Here is a 13266-nt window from a genome sequence, read left to right on the forward strand (position 1 = left end):
ACAACAACAACAACAAAAAACCCAAAGCAAAAAAAACCAAAAAAACAAAAAAACAAAAACAAACAAACAAAAAAACCCCAAACAAAAACAAACCAAACCAAACCCAACTTAAAGCTGGGCAGTAGTGGGCCTTTAATCACAGTACTTAGGAGATAGAGGCAGTTAGAAGCCAGCCTGGTCTGCAGATCAAGTTCCAGAACAGCCAGGGCTACACAGAAAAACTCTGTCTCCGAAAACAAAACACAAAACCAAAAACCAAAAAAAAACCCAAACAAAAAAACCCACCCCCACCCCCACCAAAAACTAAAACTGAAACAAAACCAAAACCAAAACCAAAAAACCCCATCACCACCACCACCACACCAAAACAACAAAAAAAGAAATGAAAAAGCAAACAAAAACAAATCCCCAAACATTCTTTCTTATACCTCTATTATTTCAAACTTTCAACAGAAAAGCAAAGGCAGTTTACAAAAACACAGACTAACAAATCTACAATGGATTCCTAAAAAGATTATGCTTTTGTAATCCTTTAATGATACAACAAAGAGAAAGAATGTCGAATGACTAAGAAATGAAGGAAAAAAGTGCCCCCAATCTTAGGGTTTTGTGCATGCTAGGCAATCTTCTACCACTGAACTACAATGCCAGCTTCCAAATTAATATTATGTTAAATTTTTGAGACTGGGTCTTGCTGCACAGGCTGGTGACAATCCTGTTTTCAGGATCATAAGCATGCACCAACACAGCAGTCCCAAATTTACTTCAAATATATTTATTTTTATTTTATTTGTAAATATGTGTGCTTGTGTAAATGTGTACCAAATGCATGCAGAAGCCTGTGGAGGTCAGAAGAGATGTTTGGATACCCTGGAATTGGAGTTACAGATGGTTGTAAGCCAATATGTGGACGCTAGAAATGGAACCTGGCTATTCTGGGAGAACAGATAGTGGTCTTAATTGCTGAGTCATCTCTTCAGCCCTTGGAAACTACCTCTTAAAAAGGTATTTATTTCATTATTTATTTATTTATTTATGTGTGTGTCTGTGTGTGTGTGTGTGTGTGTGTGCGTGCATGTGCATGTATACATGTGTGGGTACTTGTGTAGGCCAAAAGAATAAGTCAGATCTTCTACAGCTGGAATATGGTGACTGTGAACTACTCAATGTAGGTGCTGGGAACCAAACTTAGAGCCTCTGAAAGAAAAACAGGTGCTCTTAAACAAGGCGTCATCTCTCCAGCCCACAACTTTTGATTGTTATCACATTTTATTTTATATTAGGTAATAAAAGATTTTGTTATATTTTAGTATAATTTATAAGGTTTTCTGTGACAAAGTCACAGACTCCAAGGTACAATCTTAATTACACGTATTGTTCAGTAACTTGTCATTTATTTTGTTGTAAATAGGGGAAACATTGAGATTTAAAGTGACAATGATCTCTAATTCAACGTTTATAGTTGAAAATAATGGTAAAGACTGCAAAAGTTTTTTTTTTTAATTTGCTATGTTAATAATGGAAACTGATTTGCTCTTTTTTTAGGCAGTCTTCCCTCAGAACAGTGGAATGGGTTTCTGTATGTAAGACTTATCCTTCAGTTGCCCAGAATTTACTAATAAGCTAAAGTTGGGCAGAATCCATCACCTCACGACTTAACTGAAGATCTACCAATTATTAACTTCTTGTAAATTAAATTCTCGAGTTGTATTATGAGTTCTTTCCTTTCTGCGTCCTTTTTAAAAAGGCTTTGTTTATATATACCCATTATATTTCCTGTAAAACTATATAAGCTTTTGTGGGGGTAGAGAGAAGGCTCAGCAGAGCACTGGTTGCTCTTGCAGAGGACCTGGGTTTGATTCAAGTACCCATATGATAGCTCACAGTCATATGCAACTCATTTCTGTCGCCCTCTTCTGGCTTCTGTGGGCATGCACATGGTGCACAGACATACCTGAGGTACATTGGCAGAAGACTACCCCCTGAAATTCTGAGCTAGCAGAGCAGTGGAGACAGTTTTGGTGGCAAGGAAGCTTCTGTGAAGAGAGCCTGTCCTCTCTGTGCTTCAGGCCCTTTCAGGCAGCCAGGCCACTGTGATACTAGCTGCTCTTCCGCAAGATCCTCCTTTCTGTGTCCTAACTTTTGTCCACAGCTGATGGAGTTTTCTTCACTGACTTTCCCCTCACATCTTTAAGGTCTCTTTTTCAGTTGTAAGCAATTAAATGATAAGGCTTTGTAATGCTCTATTTGGGGTAAAAATAGTAAAGCTACAAACAACATACTTTCAAAGCATTTTTCAAATCAGAAAGGATACTTGACGAATGTCTCCACAATCACTGGCAGATCTATGCTGAGAAAGTTGAAACGTGGGATAAAACTTGTAATGCTCACTAAAAATGAAAAACAAGGAATAATAAATATTATTCATAGTACAATAAGCAACAGCATTATAAATTCCATACAGTCAAAAATTGCACTAGTCTATTAAAATGGCCATGCAAACCTTTCCTACACATGTGTAAGCATGCTATATTCCACATATATATGCACACACACACATATATATAACGTGTAAAGTCAGAACCAGGACTTTAATTTCATTACTTATAGGAAGCAGAGGCAGAAGGATCTTTATGAATCTAGCCTGGTCTATATCGCAAGTTCTAGGCCAGCCAGGGATATACAGTATGAAGTCTCAAAACAAAAAGAAAGCAAAAAGTAAGAGGGAGTGAGGAAGAGAGGGCAGTTATTAGCAAACATACACTAAAAATAGTATAATGAAAAAACTCAAACCCTAATGTATACTTACATGCTGAGGTTATAGCTAAGATAAAGCATACTCATTATGACCACCAAATACAAAGTGTGACTTGAAAATGTAAGTTTTTATCAAAAGTATTCTTATTCTTTCAAAGAGATATATTCTAAAAATTGCATTTGCTCCACTTATTATGCTATTTAATGACTGCTTCTTTATTGGTAAGATAAAGATTATCATGACTTAAACTCCCTGTACTCTGTAGACTCCATAACCCTGTTTTGGTCCAAAGCATCTAAAACGTACCCAGTTATTAGGCAAAACTCACAGTCCACATTGCTAAATTAAACCCAATCAGAATCATCTCTTCATTTATTGAGATTTTATTAATAGCTGCATCCTGGCATTACACTTAACATCAAACGAATAAACAAGGAAAATGATGCAGGTGTCTCTCATTATATAACTACAAAGCAAGCGAGGCATTGTAGCACACACCTTTAAACCCAGCACTTGGGAGGCAGAAGCAGGCGGAGTTTGAGACCAATCTATGTGGTCTACAAAGTGAGTTCCAGGATAGCTAGGGCTACATAGTGAGACCCTGTCTTAAAAAAAAAAAACAAATAACCCCAAAACTATAAAGTAGTATTTTGTGTAGTAGTGTAGTGCCTGTAGTCCTGACACTCAGGAGGCAGCCGCAAGCATATCTCTATGAGTTCGAGGTGAGCCTGGTATATGTAGCATGCTCCAGGCCAGCCAGGGCTACATGGTGAGTTTCTGTCTAAAAACAAAAGCAAAATAAACACAAAGCAATGTTTTTTAAAGAGGAACATAAGATATAAATATTCATCTACTGATAAATGAAAAAAGAAACTATGGTTGGTCATGGATAAACCTTGAAAACATGCTACATGAAATAAGCAACTCGTAACTATTCAATTTATATGAAATTTAGCACATTGATAGAAACAGAAAGCATATCAGTGGCTGCCAGGGCAAGGGATATGATAGCTGCACTCCTCTGGATATACTGAAAAGTACCAAAGTATATATTAAAGTATATGTTACTTTTGAACCTGGGAAAGTGCTGCATGCACTTGTCTACTCCAGGAGTTCTACAGTACCAGGGCTAAAACCTCATCATGGACAAGAGGCATTATGACTCCAAAGGGAGTTTGTCTCCTGGGGATTTCAGTCAGTTGTGGGTATCTCCTAACTTAGACGTGTTCCAGATTGATCTCTGCTAAGTCTGTGGGGAGATCTGCATGCTTTCTTTATTCAGGCATAAAGGTGCCCTAAGAAATATTTTGTAGTTTGCCCTGTTTTCTGTATACTATATAAGCCTGATTTCTACTTTGTACAAATTGCATTCAGTTACAGCACTCCCTTGTGTCTGTTTCTGTTTGTCATTTCTTCGACAACGCCTTGTCTACCTGACTAGGACCCTGTTCCCCACACGGGTTGAGGGAGGCCCACACTGGCCGGCCCGTGGCAGGAAAGGAGATATTATAAATAAGAAAACATCTAATAAAAAAAATTTAAAAGCTGAAAAAAAGGAAAGAAAAATAGCAAACTATTTTTAGTTTGCAAATAGCAAAGCTAATAGTTTGCTATTTTTCAAAAGTAACATATGGAATCCTGTACAATAAAAGGAGTTGGACTATCTAATTTTCAGTAATGTGGAGAAATTATATATTTAGTACAATCAACATGTCACTATGAAATGATTATGATAAAATTATTCATGTTGGCCTGGGGATAAAGTTCAGGTGGTAGAGTGGTTGCCTAGGATGCATATAAAACAGGGAGAGGTGGCATAGCCCCTATTACCCCAGCATCCAGGGAGCGAAAGTACGAAGATCAGCAAGTCAAGACTGTCTAAAGTAGTACAGAGTTTGAGGCCAGTCTTGGCTACATGAGACCCTGTCTCAAAAGACAAAGCATTCATTCACCATGCACTTTTATATATTCTGATAATGACAAGAGCATGAGGCTCTTGCCAGTGTTTTGGAGAAGTTGGATACTTTTCATGATCTCTTGGAAAACATTTAAGAAATTATCTATCTGACTTGGGCAAAAGAAAAAACGAGTGTCATTCTCCATAGGTTGATTATTGTTTCTTTTACTTTAACTTCACTTAGTGCTTAAGAACAAGTTAATAAAACTTTGATAAGTAGCCAAATTTATAATAAATGGAATCAAAGCAACTGAGAACATATGTGATCCTAATGACTTTGAAGAGCTACCCCAGTAGTACCCACCTGTGTAGTGAAGATGCAGTGGGTGCCCTACATAGAGCATATCAATTTGCGGGGGATGTTTCACTTTTATTAATCGGGTGTGAGTTTCCAAGGATGGTACTATACAGAAGCTTGAACTTGAGCTGCTTTTGCAATCTTTATTGCTTCTACAAACTTGAGTAGCTTCAACTGCTTTCCGGGCGGGTAGACATGTATGCTAAAAACATAATATTAGTCAATGTTAGAAAGTATTTATTAACAAGAAAAATCTGACTTGCATTCCTTCATGCTTTTCTTGTCACCCAGCAGATTAGGAATGACCTTGATATTAAAATATGCTATTCATTAATATGCACCTGCTATAAACTAAATTTCAATATTCCATGTTTTGCTAAATAGGATATTATATATGTACTATGCATTTTTAGATTCTCAGATTTTTTTGTTATATAGAATATCATGTACTAGGATATCATGTTTTGCTATATAGGATATCACATACTATGCATTTTTAGATTCTCATAAAATGTGGCATCTGAAACATGGACATTTTAATTAAATAACACAAAGTAGATAAAGACAGAAGGTATTATAGCTTTTTGTTTCAGCTTTATATATTTATTTTAATAATCATATCAGACAAGTAAGATTGCCTTTGGGACAACTTACCAAACGTTTATTAAAATTATTTCTGTAGGAAAAGCACACATCTGTGAGGCTGTGATTGTTACAGCATTCAGTAGAACCATCTAGTCGTTTGTATGCTAAAGAGAAACACAGTACTTAGCATGGATTATATAGAAGTACAACTGTAATAAAAATTCTGCTTTTAAAAGACAAAACAGTAAGTGGAATGGTATATATATTTGAAAGCAACTGATAATGCAGAATTTACTTAGACAGCTACAAGCTATAGTCTGATATTATAATAGTAAAAGGGTACCCAATTGAAACAAGAAGTTGCATTCAGGTGCTTAGTGTTAGGATAGCTTAGTTGTGGTGGTGTTTCTGTGGCACATGGGGAACTGTGGGTGTGACTGCTGGCATCCTATAAGCCAGGTAAGGTGGCACATACATATGTTTAGAGGCTTGATTTGCTTCAGGATTTCACCCAGCACATAGGAGGTGAAGGCAGAAGGACCAGAAGCTCAAGCTCATCTTCAACTAAGTATTGAGTTCACGACAAATTTGATCTACATGAGATCCTTTCCAAAAAAAGAGGAAAAAAAAGGAACAAGAAAAGAAAAACAAAACAAGAACATACCCTGCTAAGAGAGAGGAGGGGATGGAAGATGGGAGATGGGGGAAGAATTGTGGGAGGGGATGACTGGGAGAGAGGCAGTGAGAGGGATGTAAAGAGAATAAGTAAATTAAAAAAAAAATCCAACAAAGAAGAAAAGAAAAGAAAAAAGCAGCTGTACTTAGTCCAGGTTAGTAGCTGTCTAGCTAGAGCTAGAGTGAGTTTTAGTTCTATAATAGTAACTCCAGTCTCTTCTTGAAGTACAGTGAAGAAGGGCCTAGCTAATTCTGAAAAGTGACTTCTGGAAGTAAGGAACTCTGGCAAATATTTCAACCCTAAAGAATCAGATTGGCTAATAATAATAATAATAATGATAATAATAATAACAACAACAACAGACCAAGAGAACGCCAGACATCTGACATCTCTCAATCATACAAATAAAGGTACCAAGCATTGCCTGTGAAATATTTTGAAGGAGGGAAGGAAGGAAAGGGGGTGGAAAGAAAAAGAGACAGACAGATAGGCAGGCAGGCAGGAGGAAGAGAGGGGGAGGGAAGGAGAAGCCAAGGAAGGTGTGAGGGAAGGAGAAATAATACTGAGTCAAACCAAGCCTCTAAACTTGAAAACAACAGACTATGTAAAATTTGAGAAAACAAGTGACTCCATTTCAATAAACACATGACATTTAAAACAACAGGGATTGTGACAAGTTGTAGAGATTTAAAAAGCATAACAACACAATAAAACTAAAAAAAAAAAAAAAACCACCCTAGAGTATAATAACTTGGGGTAGGGGCTGGTGAAACAGTTCAGAGTGCAAAGATGCTTGTAACCCAACTACAAGATCCTGATGATCTGAGTTTCATCCCCAGAACCCACACAACGTTGGAAAGAGACACACAAAGTTGTCCTCTGATTTCCACACATGTGCAATACCACTATGCCCAACACACACACATACATGTACACAATAAAGGAATGTAGAAATAAAGGAAATGTCTTATAATAAAAGACTCATGGATATGTGGAAGATTAAATCTGAAAAGAATTTGGGAGGCAACCTTTTCAAAGTTAAATAAATGTAGCAGGTTCTCAGAAGAAACTTGCTTCAGCCATTTCACCTGCTATACAGGAAGACATACACAATTCTCAAGTCTTTTTGGAAGTCAAGATAACCTCCCTACATAAAATTTCTGTTACATAAAATTTTCTGCTACATAAAATACACTAAAGAACGCTACCCCAGATAGGTTTCGACATGTTAGCATCCTCACATAACTACCAGAACTGCCTCCTTTAAGGTATATTTTAGCAAGAAAAGGGAAGGGATTCTTCTCTAAGTGTGTAGAGGGTTTTTTGTTTCCCAATATCCTTGGATTTGTTTTCATCTTTCCTTATTGCATGTCTGCATATTGTTATGGAATGCTTGTGCACTGATCTCATTTCCTTGGATGCTGGCTATTAGTTTGTTATCTGTGCACACAGTAGCATGGACAGGCTTAACTCAGTGTTTATCCAGCACCAAAGGGGAAAATACTTCTGCAAAAAATTGCTTCTTGTTATGCTTAAAATATTAGACAGAGCTGTGAGTGGAAGAGGTTGTCTCCCCCAGCACATCAACTGGTTGTCCCGTGCTGAATGGTCAGCCCTGAAAATGTACATACAAGTAACAGTATATTTCTGAACAGGTTTTATATATAGGAATATATATGTGTACACGTATACATATATGCACACAATATTATGAAAAACGGAGCCGTGATGTTGAAGGAGAATGGAGAGGGGTATATGGGAGGGTTTCGAGGGAGGAAAGGGAGAAATGTTATAAGTATACTATAAACTTAAAATTTTAAAATGTCTTAAAATTAGACTTAAATTTAGATAAGATTATGTGTCTACACATGTGTAAAGATCATACTGTACTAGAGTACTTACTTAAGTGTAATTAATCAATTGTAGTTGATGATGGTTTTGATTTTTGGTTTTGGTTGTGTTTTTAGTGGGGATTGAACCTTTCACCTCATGTATAGGGAGGAAGACACCCTATTACTGAGTTACACACACAGAGTCCATACCACTGAGCTTGGATGTTGATTTTACATATTTTCAAAATTTTTATTTTTCAGTGGTGCTAGAAATGGAACTCAGGTCACTGTACACGTTATGCAAATCTTCTACCACTGAGCTATACATCCAGCCTGAACAAAACTGTTTTGAAAGCAGAAAGAATTAGATATTAGAATTCTAAAAGTCAAATATGGTATTATAGAAGAAATTAGAGGGCTGGAGAGATGGTTAAGAGCACTGACTGCTATTCCAGAGGTCCTGAGGTCAATTCCCAGCAACCACATGGTGGCTCACAACCATCTGTAATGGGATCAGATGCCCTCTTCTGGTGTGTCTGAAGACAGCAACAGTGTATTCATACATAAAAAAAAAAATCTTTAAAAAAAGAGAAATTCGAAGTTCAGCAATATATACTAAAGGAAACAAATATCCAACATACAAAGAATAGTATCTATTAATTTGTACCTATTTACTTTAGTTACTTGCTTTAAAACAACTGGAATAAAATAAATCTATAGATATCATTTCAGGGTTAGTAATGGAAGGGACTAGTCCTTGAAGCATTGTGTTATATCAAGTAAATGCACACACCTCTAACTGGGAAGCTTAATTGTTGTAATGTTGATGCACTTATACAGTACCCAATTTGGGGCTCATATGCAATGGTGTCTAAACATTCATTCCAATCTTGCACATTAGTAACAGGACAATCTTGTAGATGAGTGACAAGGTCTCCCACAAAAAGTCCTCTGGGTCCAATGGCAGGTGAGTCCTTGGGAGGAAGGAAAATCAAAACAGACAATGTATAATAGCAAGCTATAACCAATCTATATTGGCCACAGTAATAGACACTGCACTAATTAAAAGTAGAATACTTTTAAATAGTTTTATTAGCTCTTTGAGAATTTCACACAAGGTATTTTTAACTTATTCATCCCCCATGCTCCCATTCCTTCTATTCAGCTTGGAGTTTTCTTCAAAGCAGAATAGTTTGACTAATGCATAAAATAACCCATCTGTAAATCCAAAATTTATAGCCAAACAATTAGAATTGCATTCCCCAGTTCTCCACGATTATAAAGTTTTTGAAACTTCAAAAGGAAAAAAAAAACTATTTGTTGATTACTAATATTAAAATAACAAAGCAGCAGGGTATACAACATGGGCTTAGTATGGACTGGGTCCTAAGTTTGATCCCCTGCAGCACAAAAGGATGAAGATAAAAAAAAGAAAAAAAAAAGCACAGCTGGGCAGTGGTGGCGCATGTCTTTAATCCTAGCACTTGGGAGGCAGGGGTAGGCAGATTTCTGAGTTCGAGGCCAGCCTGGTCTGCAGAGTGAGTTCCAGGACAGCCAGCGCTACACAGAGAAACCTTGTCTTGAAAAACAAAACAAAACAAAACAAAACAAACAAACAAAAAAAAGCACTATGAGGGACTGGAGAGATGACTCGATGACTCAGTGGTCACTCCCTTACCAGCATGCACATAGTGGCTCACAACAGCCATTAACTCAAGTTCCAAAGAATCCAATGTACTTGTCTGTCCTCCATAGGTGCTAGGCACCCAAGTGTTACACAGACATACATGCTGTCAAAACACCCAACCATGCACATAACATGACATGTAAAAGTAAAACAAACAAACAAACAAAGAAAGAAAAAAATCCAAACTCTTTAACTGAAGAAAAAATAATAAAGGACCAACAAACCACTCTCCAGTGGATGGCCCCACATCCAGAAGTATATAGCTAGTTAGCACAAATTGGAGCCCATGGGTTAGGTTAGAAAATTAAAGGGAAAAAAGGGGGATATGAAGTTGTGAGAGATGACAGGGAGGGCGGGTAGATCTGAGAGGAGTTAACAGGAGGAGTAAATATAATCAAAATACACTATATAAACTTCTCAAAGAATAATATTTTTTAACTTAAAAAGAAAAACAAAAAAACAGGGTCTGGAGAGAGAGCTTGGCAGTTACTGGCTGCTCTTCCAGAGGTCCTGAGTTCAATTCCCACCAACCACATGGTAGCTCACAACCATCTATAATGAGATCTGATGCCCCTCTTCTGGTGCTCATGAAGACAGAGCATTCATGTACATAAATGTACATATATTTATATTTATGAATAAAATACATAAATAAATCTTTAAAATTAAACAAACTGAACAAATATGTACCCAATGAATATAAACAAATGTTGTCATTCTAAACATAAATAAGCTGGGTGTGGTGACACACCCCTGTAATTTCAGCACTGGGGAAGCACAAAAAGGTAGACCTCTGTGAGTCTAAGGCTAACAAAGGCTATACAGTCAGACCTGGTCTCAAAAGAAACAAATTTTTTTTAAAGAAAAATCTGTGCAACTCTTAATGGGAAAAACAAAACAAAACAAATCAAATCCAAAATATACAGAAAGAGAAGCTGGGGAGGCAGCTGTTGTTAAATGCTTGCTGTGCAAACATGAGGATCTGAGTTTGGATCTCAACACCACCCCCACATATATACACACAATAGTTGCTTATACCTGTCATCATAATACCAAAGCGACAGAGACCATGAGATCCCTGGGGCTTCCTCACCAGTTAGCATAGAGAAATTGGTGAGCTTCAGGTTCAGTGAGAAGGCCTATCTCAAAAATTAAGGAGGAGGGCTAGAAAGATGACTTAGTGGTTTAGAGCACAGGCTGGAAAGGCAGGATTTTATTCCCAGTACCTACACAGTGGCTCACAACTATTTGCAAATCTAATTCCAGGGGATCCATGGGCAATAAGCAGGCACATGATGTAGGCAAAACAATCATACACATAAAATATTACAATTTTAAAAAATTTATGTGGGAGAGACATAGGTATGGTGGTATATACCCTTAACCCCAGCACTGAGGAGGCAAAGACAGGAGGATCTCTATGAGTTCAAGGCAAGTGTACTCATAGTGAGTTTCAGGATATCTACGGATACATTCAGGACATAACAAGACTCTGTCTCATAAATATTTATTATTTTTATTGAGAGCATTGAGGAAAACATGTGATGTCAACCTTTAGTCTCCACATGTATCAACACACACACACACGCATCTGCACACACACACACATGTATGGACCCACATGAGCACAGACTATAAACATGCACAAAATACTTAATAATTAAAATTCAAGAGGGGGAGGGCTGGAGAGATGGCTCAGCGGGTAAGAGCACTGACTGCTCTTCCAAAGGTCCTGAGTTCAAATCCCAGCAACCACATGGTGGCTCACAACCACCCGTAATGAGATCTGATGCCCTCTTCTGGTGCGTCTGAAGACTGCTACAGTGTAATTATTTACAATAATAAATAAATCTTTAACAAAAAAAAATTCAAGAGAGGACGCAGGGTCAGCAGTTAAGCTGTTCTTCCAAAGGACCTGAGTCTGATTCCCAGCACCTATGTCAGGTGGCTCACATGCAGGTCTAACTCTAGTTCCAAGGGATCCTCCATCTTTTTCTAGACTATGTGGGCACTGTTGCTCTTCAAGAGGACGGAGTTCAGTTCCCAGAACCAATGACAGGCAGCTCATGACTACCTCTAACTCCAGCTTCAGGGGATCACACACCCTCTCCTAGAAGGCCTTTGTTGGTACCCACATATGTGTGGCACATATAAATATTAAATAAAATTTTTACAAATTCAAGATTTTTACAAATTCAATTTACTCTACCCTTAGCAGACAAAACCCACAAGATAAGTCTTTATAGAAACACAGCCCCAAATATACAGACAAAGGTAGTTTTCCCCTTGAAAAGATCTGAACACAGACTTGATAGCATCGAAGTAGCAAAGAAAATACTGAATTGGCATTAACTTATAACTCCTACAGAATGTTTTGGCTGGGTAGCCTATCCTTCTTCTTAATGCTGAAAATCTGAAATAAAATAAACAGTAAAGATAAACAATGCATTTGATTAAAAAACTACTTACACAAAATCTTGATACTACTTCTTTTGTACAGAACAAAAACAAAAATCAACTTTCATCACATTAAAAAAAAAACCCAACATTGTTTGCAGTTGAAAGGATTCTAAGTGTTACAGTAGAACATCTAGTGAAAGAACACCCTAGGCGATTCATTATTTACCTCTGCGACTTCAGTGATAAGTACCCCAACTCCAGTGTAGTAAAAAGGCAAGAGGATTACTGGGAGGAGAACAAGAGCTAAAATACCAAGGAGAGCAAGGACAAAATTATGCCATATACCTGAAAAGAGAGAGAGCAACTGTTAAGTTCAACAGTGACAAGAATATAATAGAGTTTGCTGGACTTCATAACACATGGGCATCCTGATAAGATCATAAATAGACCAGGAGTTGTGAGGCGGAAGGATCTACTTATTGCAGCAGATAGATGCTCACTAGGAGTCTGCCTTCTTTTCAGATACTAAAATCTGAAATGCATTTAATACTATAATTATGAAGACTGTGATTATGGTTTAATACAAATAGAATCAACATCTTCTAACTATGCCTTCCTTATAGAACACACACGCACAGTATATCTCATTAATTTAAACATATTCATGTTCTTTGATAGAAACCTCAAGAATATACAAATTAGAAAGCAAAATTCTTAGGGCTGGGAAAATGGCTCAGTAGGTAAAACACTTGCTATGCAAGCATATGACCCCAAAGTGAGACCTCTAGAATCTGCACAAGCACCATGCACAGGGTCACTTATGTATAATTTCAGCACTGGGGGTGAAGACAGACATATTCTAGTGATTCACTGGCTAGTCATTCTAAAACCATGAGCTCTAAGTTCAGTCAAAGACAGTCTTTCCAAGGTGTGTGTGTGTGTTTGTTTGTTTGTTTGTGTGTAGATGTGGACATCTCTGGCCTCCACAGTACATGCTTGGGTGAATGCACCCATGCATACATTGCATACCACACACACACACACACACACACACACACACACACACACACACA

At 37.4% G+C, this 13266-nt stretch overlaps 1 protein-coding gene across 2 annotated transcripts in view; it reads right to left on the reverse strand.

The window, feature by feature from the left end:
* Positions 1–1051: 1051 nt before the first annotated feature.
* Mbtps2 (membrane bound transcription factor peptidase, site 2) overlaps positions 1052–13266 on the reverse strand; it is a 49722-nt gene continuing 37507 nt past the window's right edge. For both annotated transcript variants that reach the window (XM_031369982.1, XM_031369991.1), the window contains 6 exons: positions 12420–12538; positions 8900–9080; positions 5668–5762; positions 5020–5215; positions 2315–2390; positions 1052–2199 (listed from right to left, as the gene is read on the reverse strand). In XM_031369982.1, the coding sequence (XP_031225842.1) occupies positions 2136–2199; positions 2315–2390; positions 5020–5215; positions 5668–5762; positions 8900–9080; positions 12420–12538 (731 nt within the window). In that variant the 3' untranslated portion in view covers positions 1052–2135. The remainder of the gene's footprint in view (positions 2200–2314; positions 2391–5019; positions 5216–5667; positions 5763–8899; positions 9081–12419; positions 12539–13266) is intronic.

The sequence above is a fragment of the Mastomys coucha genome, chromosome X, assembly GCF_008632895.1.
Source record: "Mastomys coucha isolate ucsf_1 chromosome X, UCSF_Mcou_1, whole genome shotgun sequence".
NCBI lineage: Eukaryota > Metazoa > Chordata > Mammalia > Rodentia > Muridae > Mastomys > Mastomys coucha.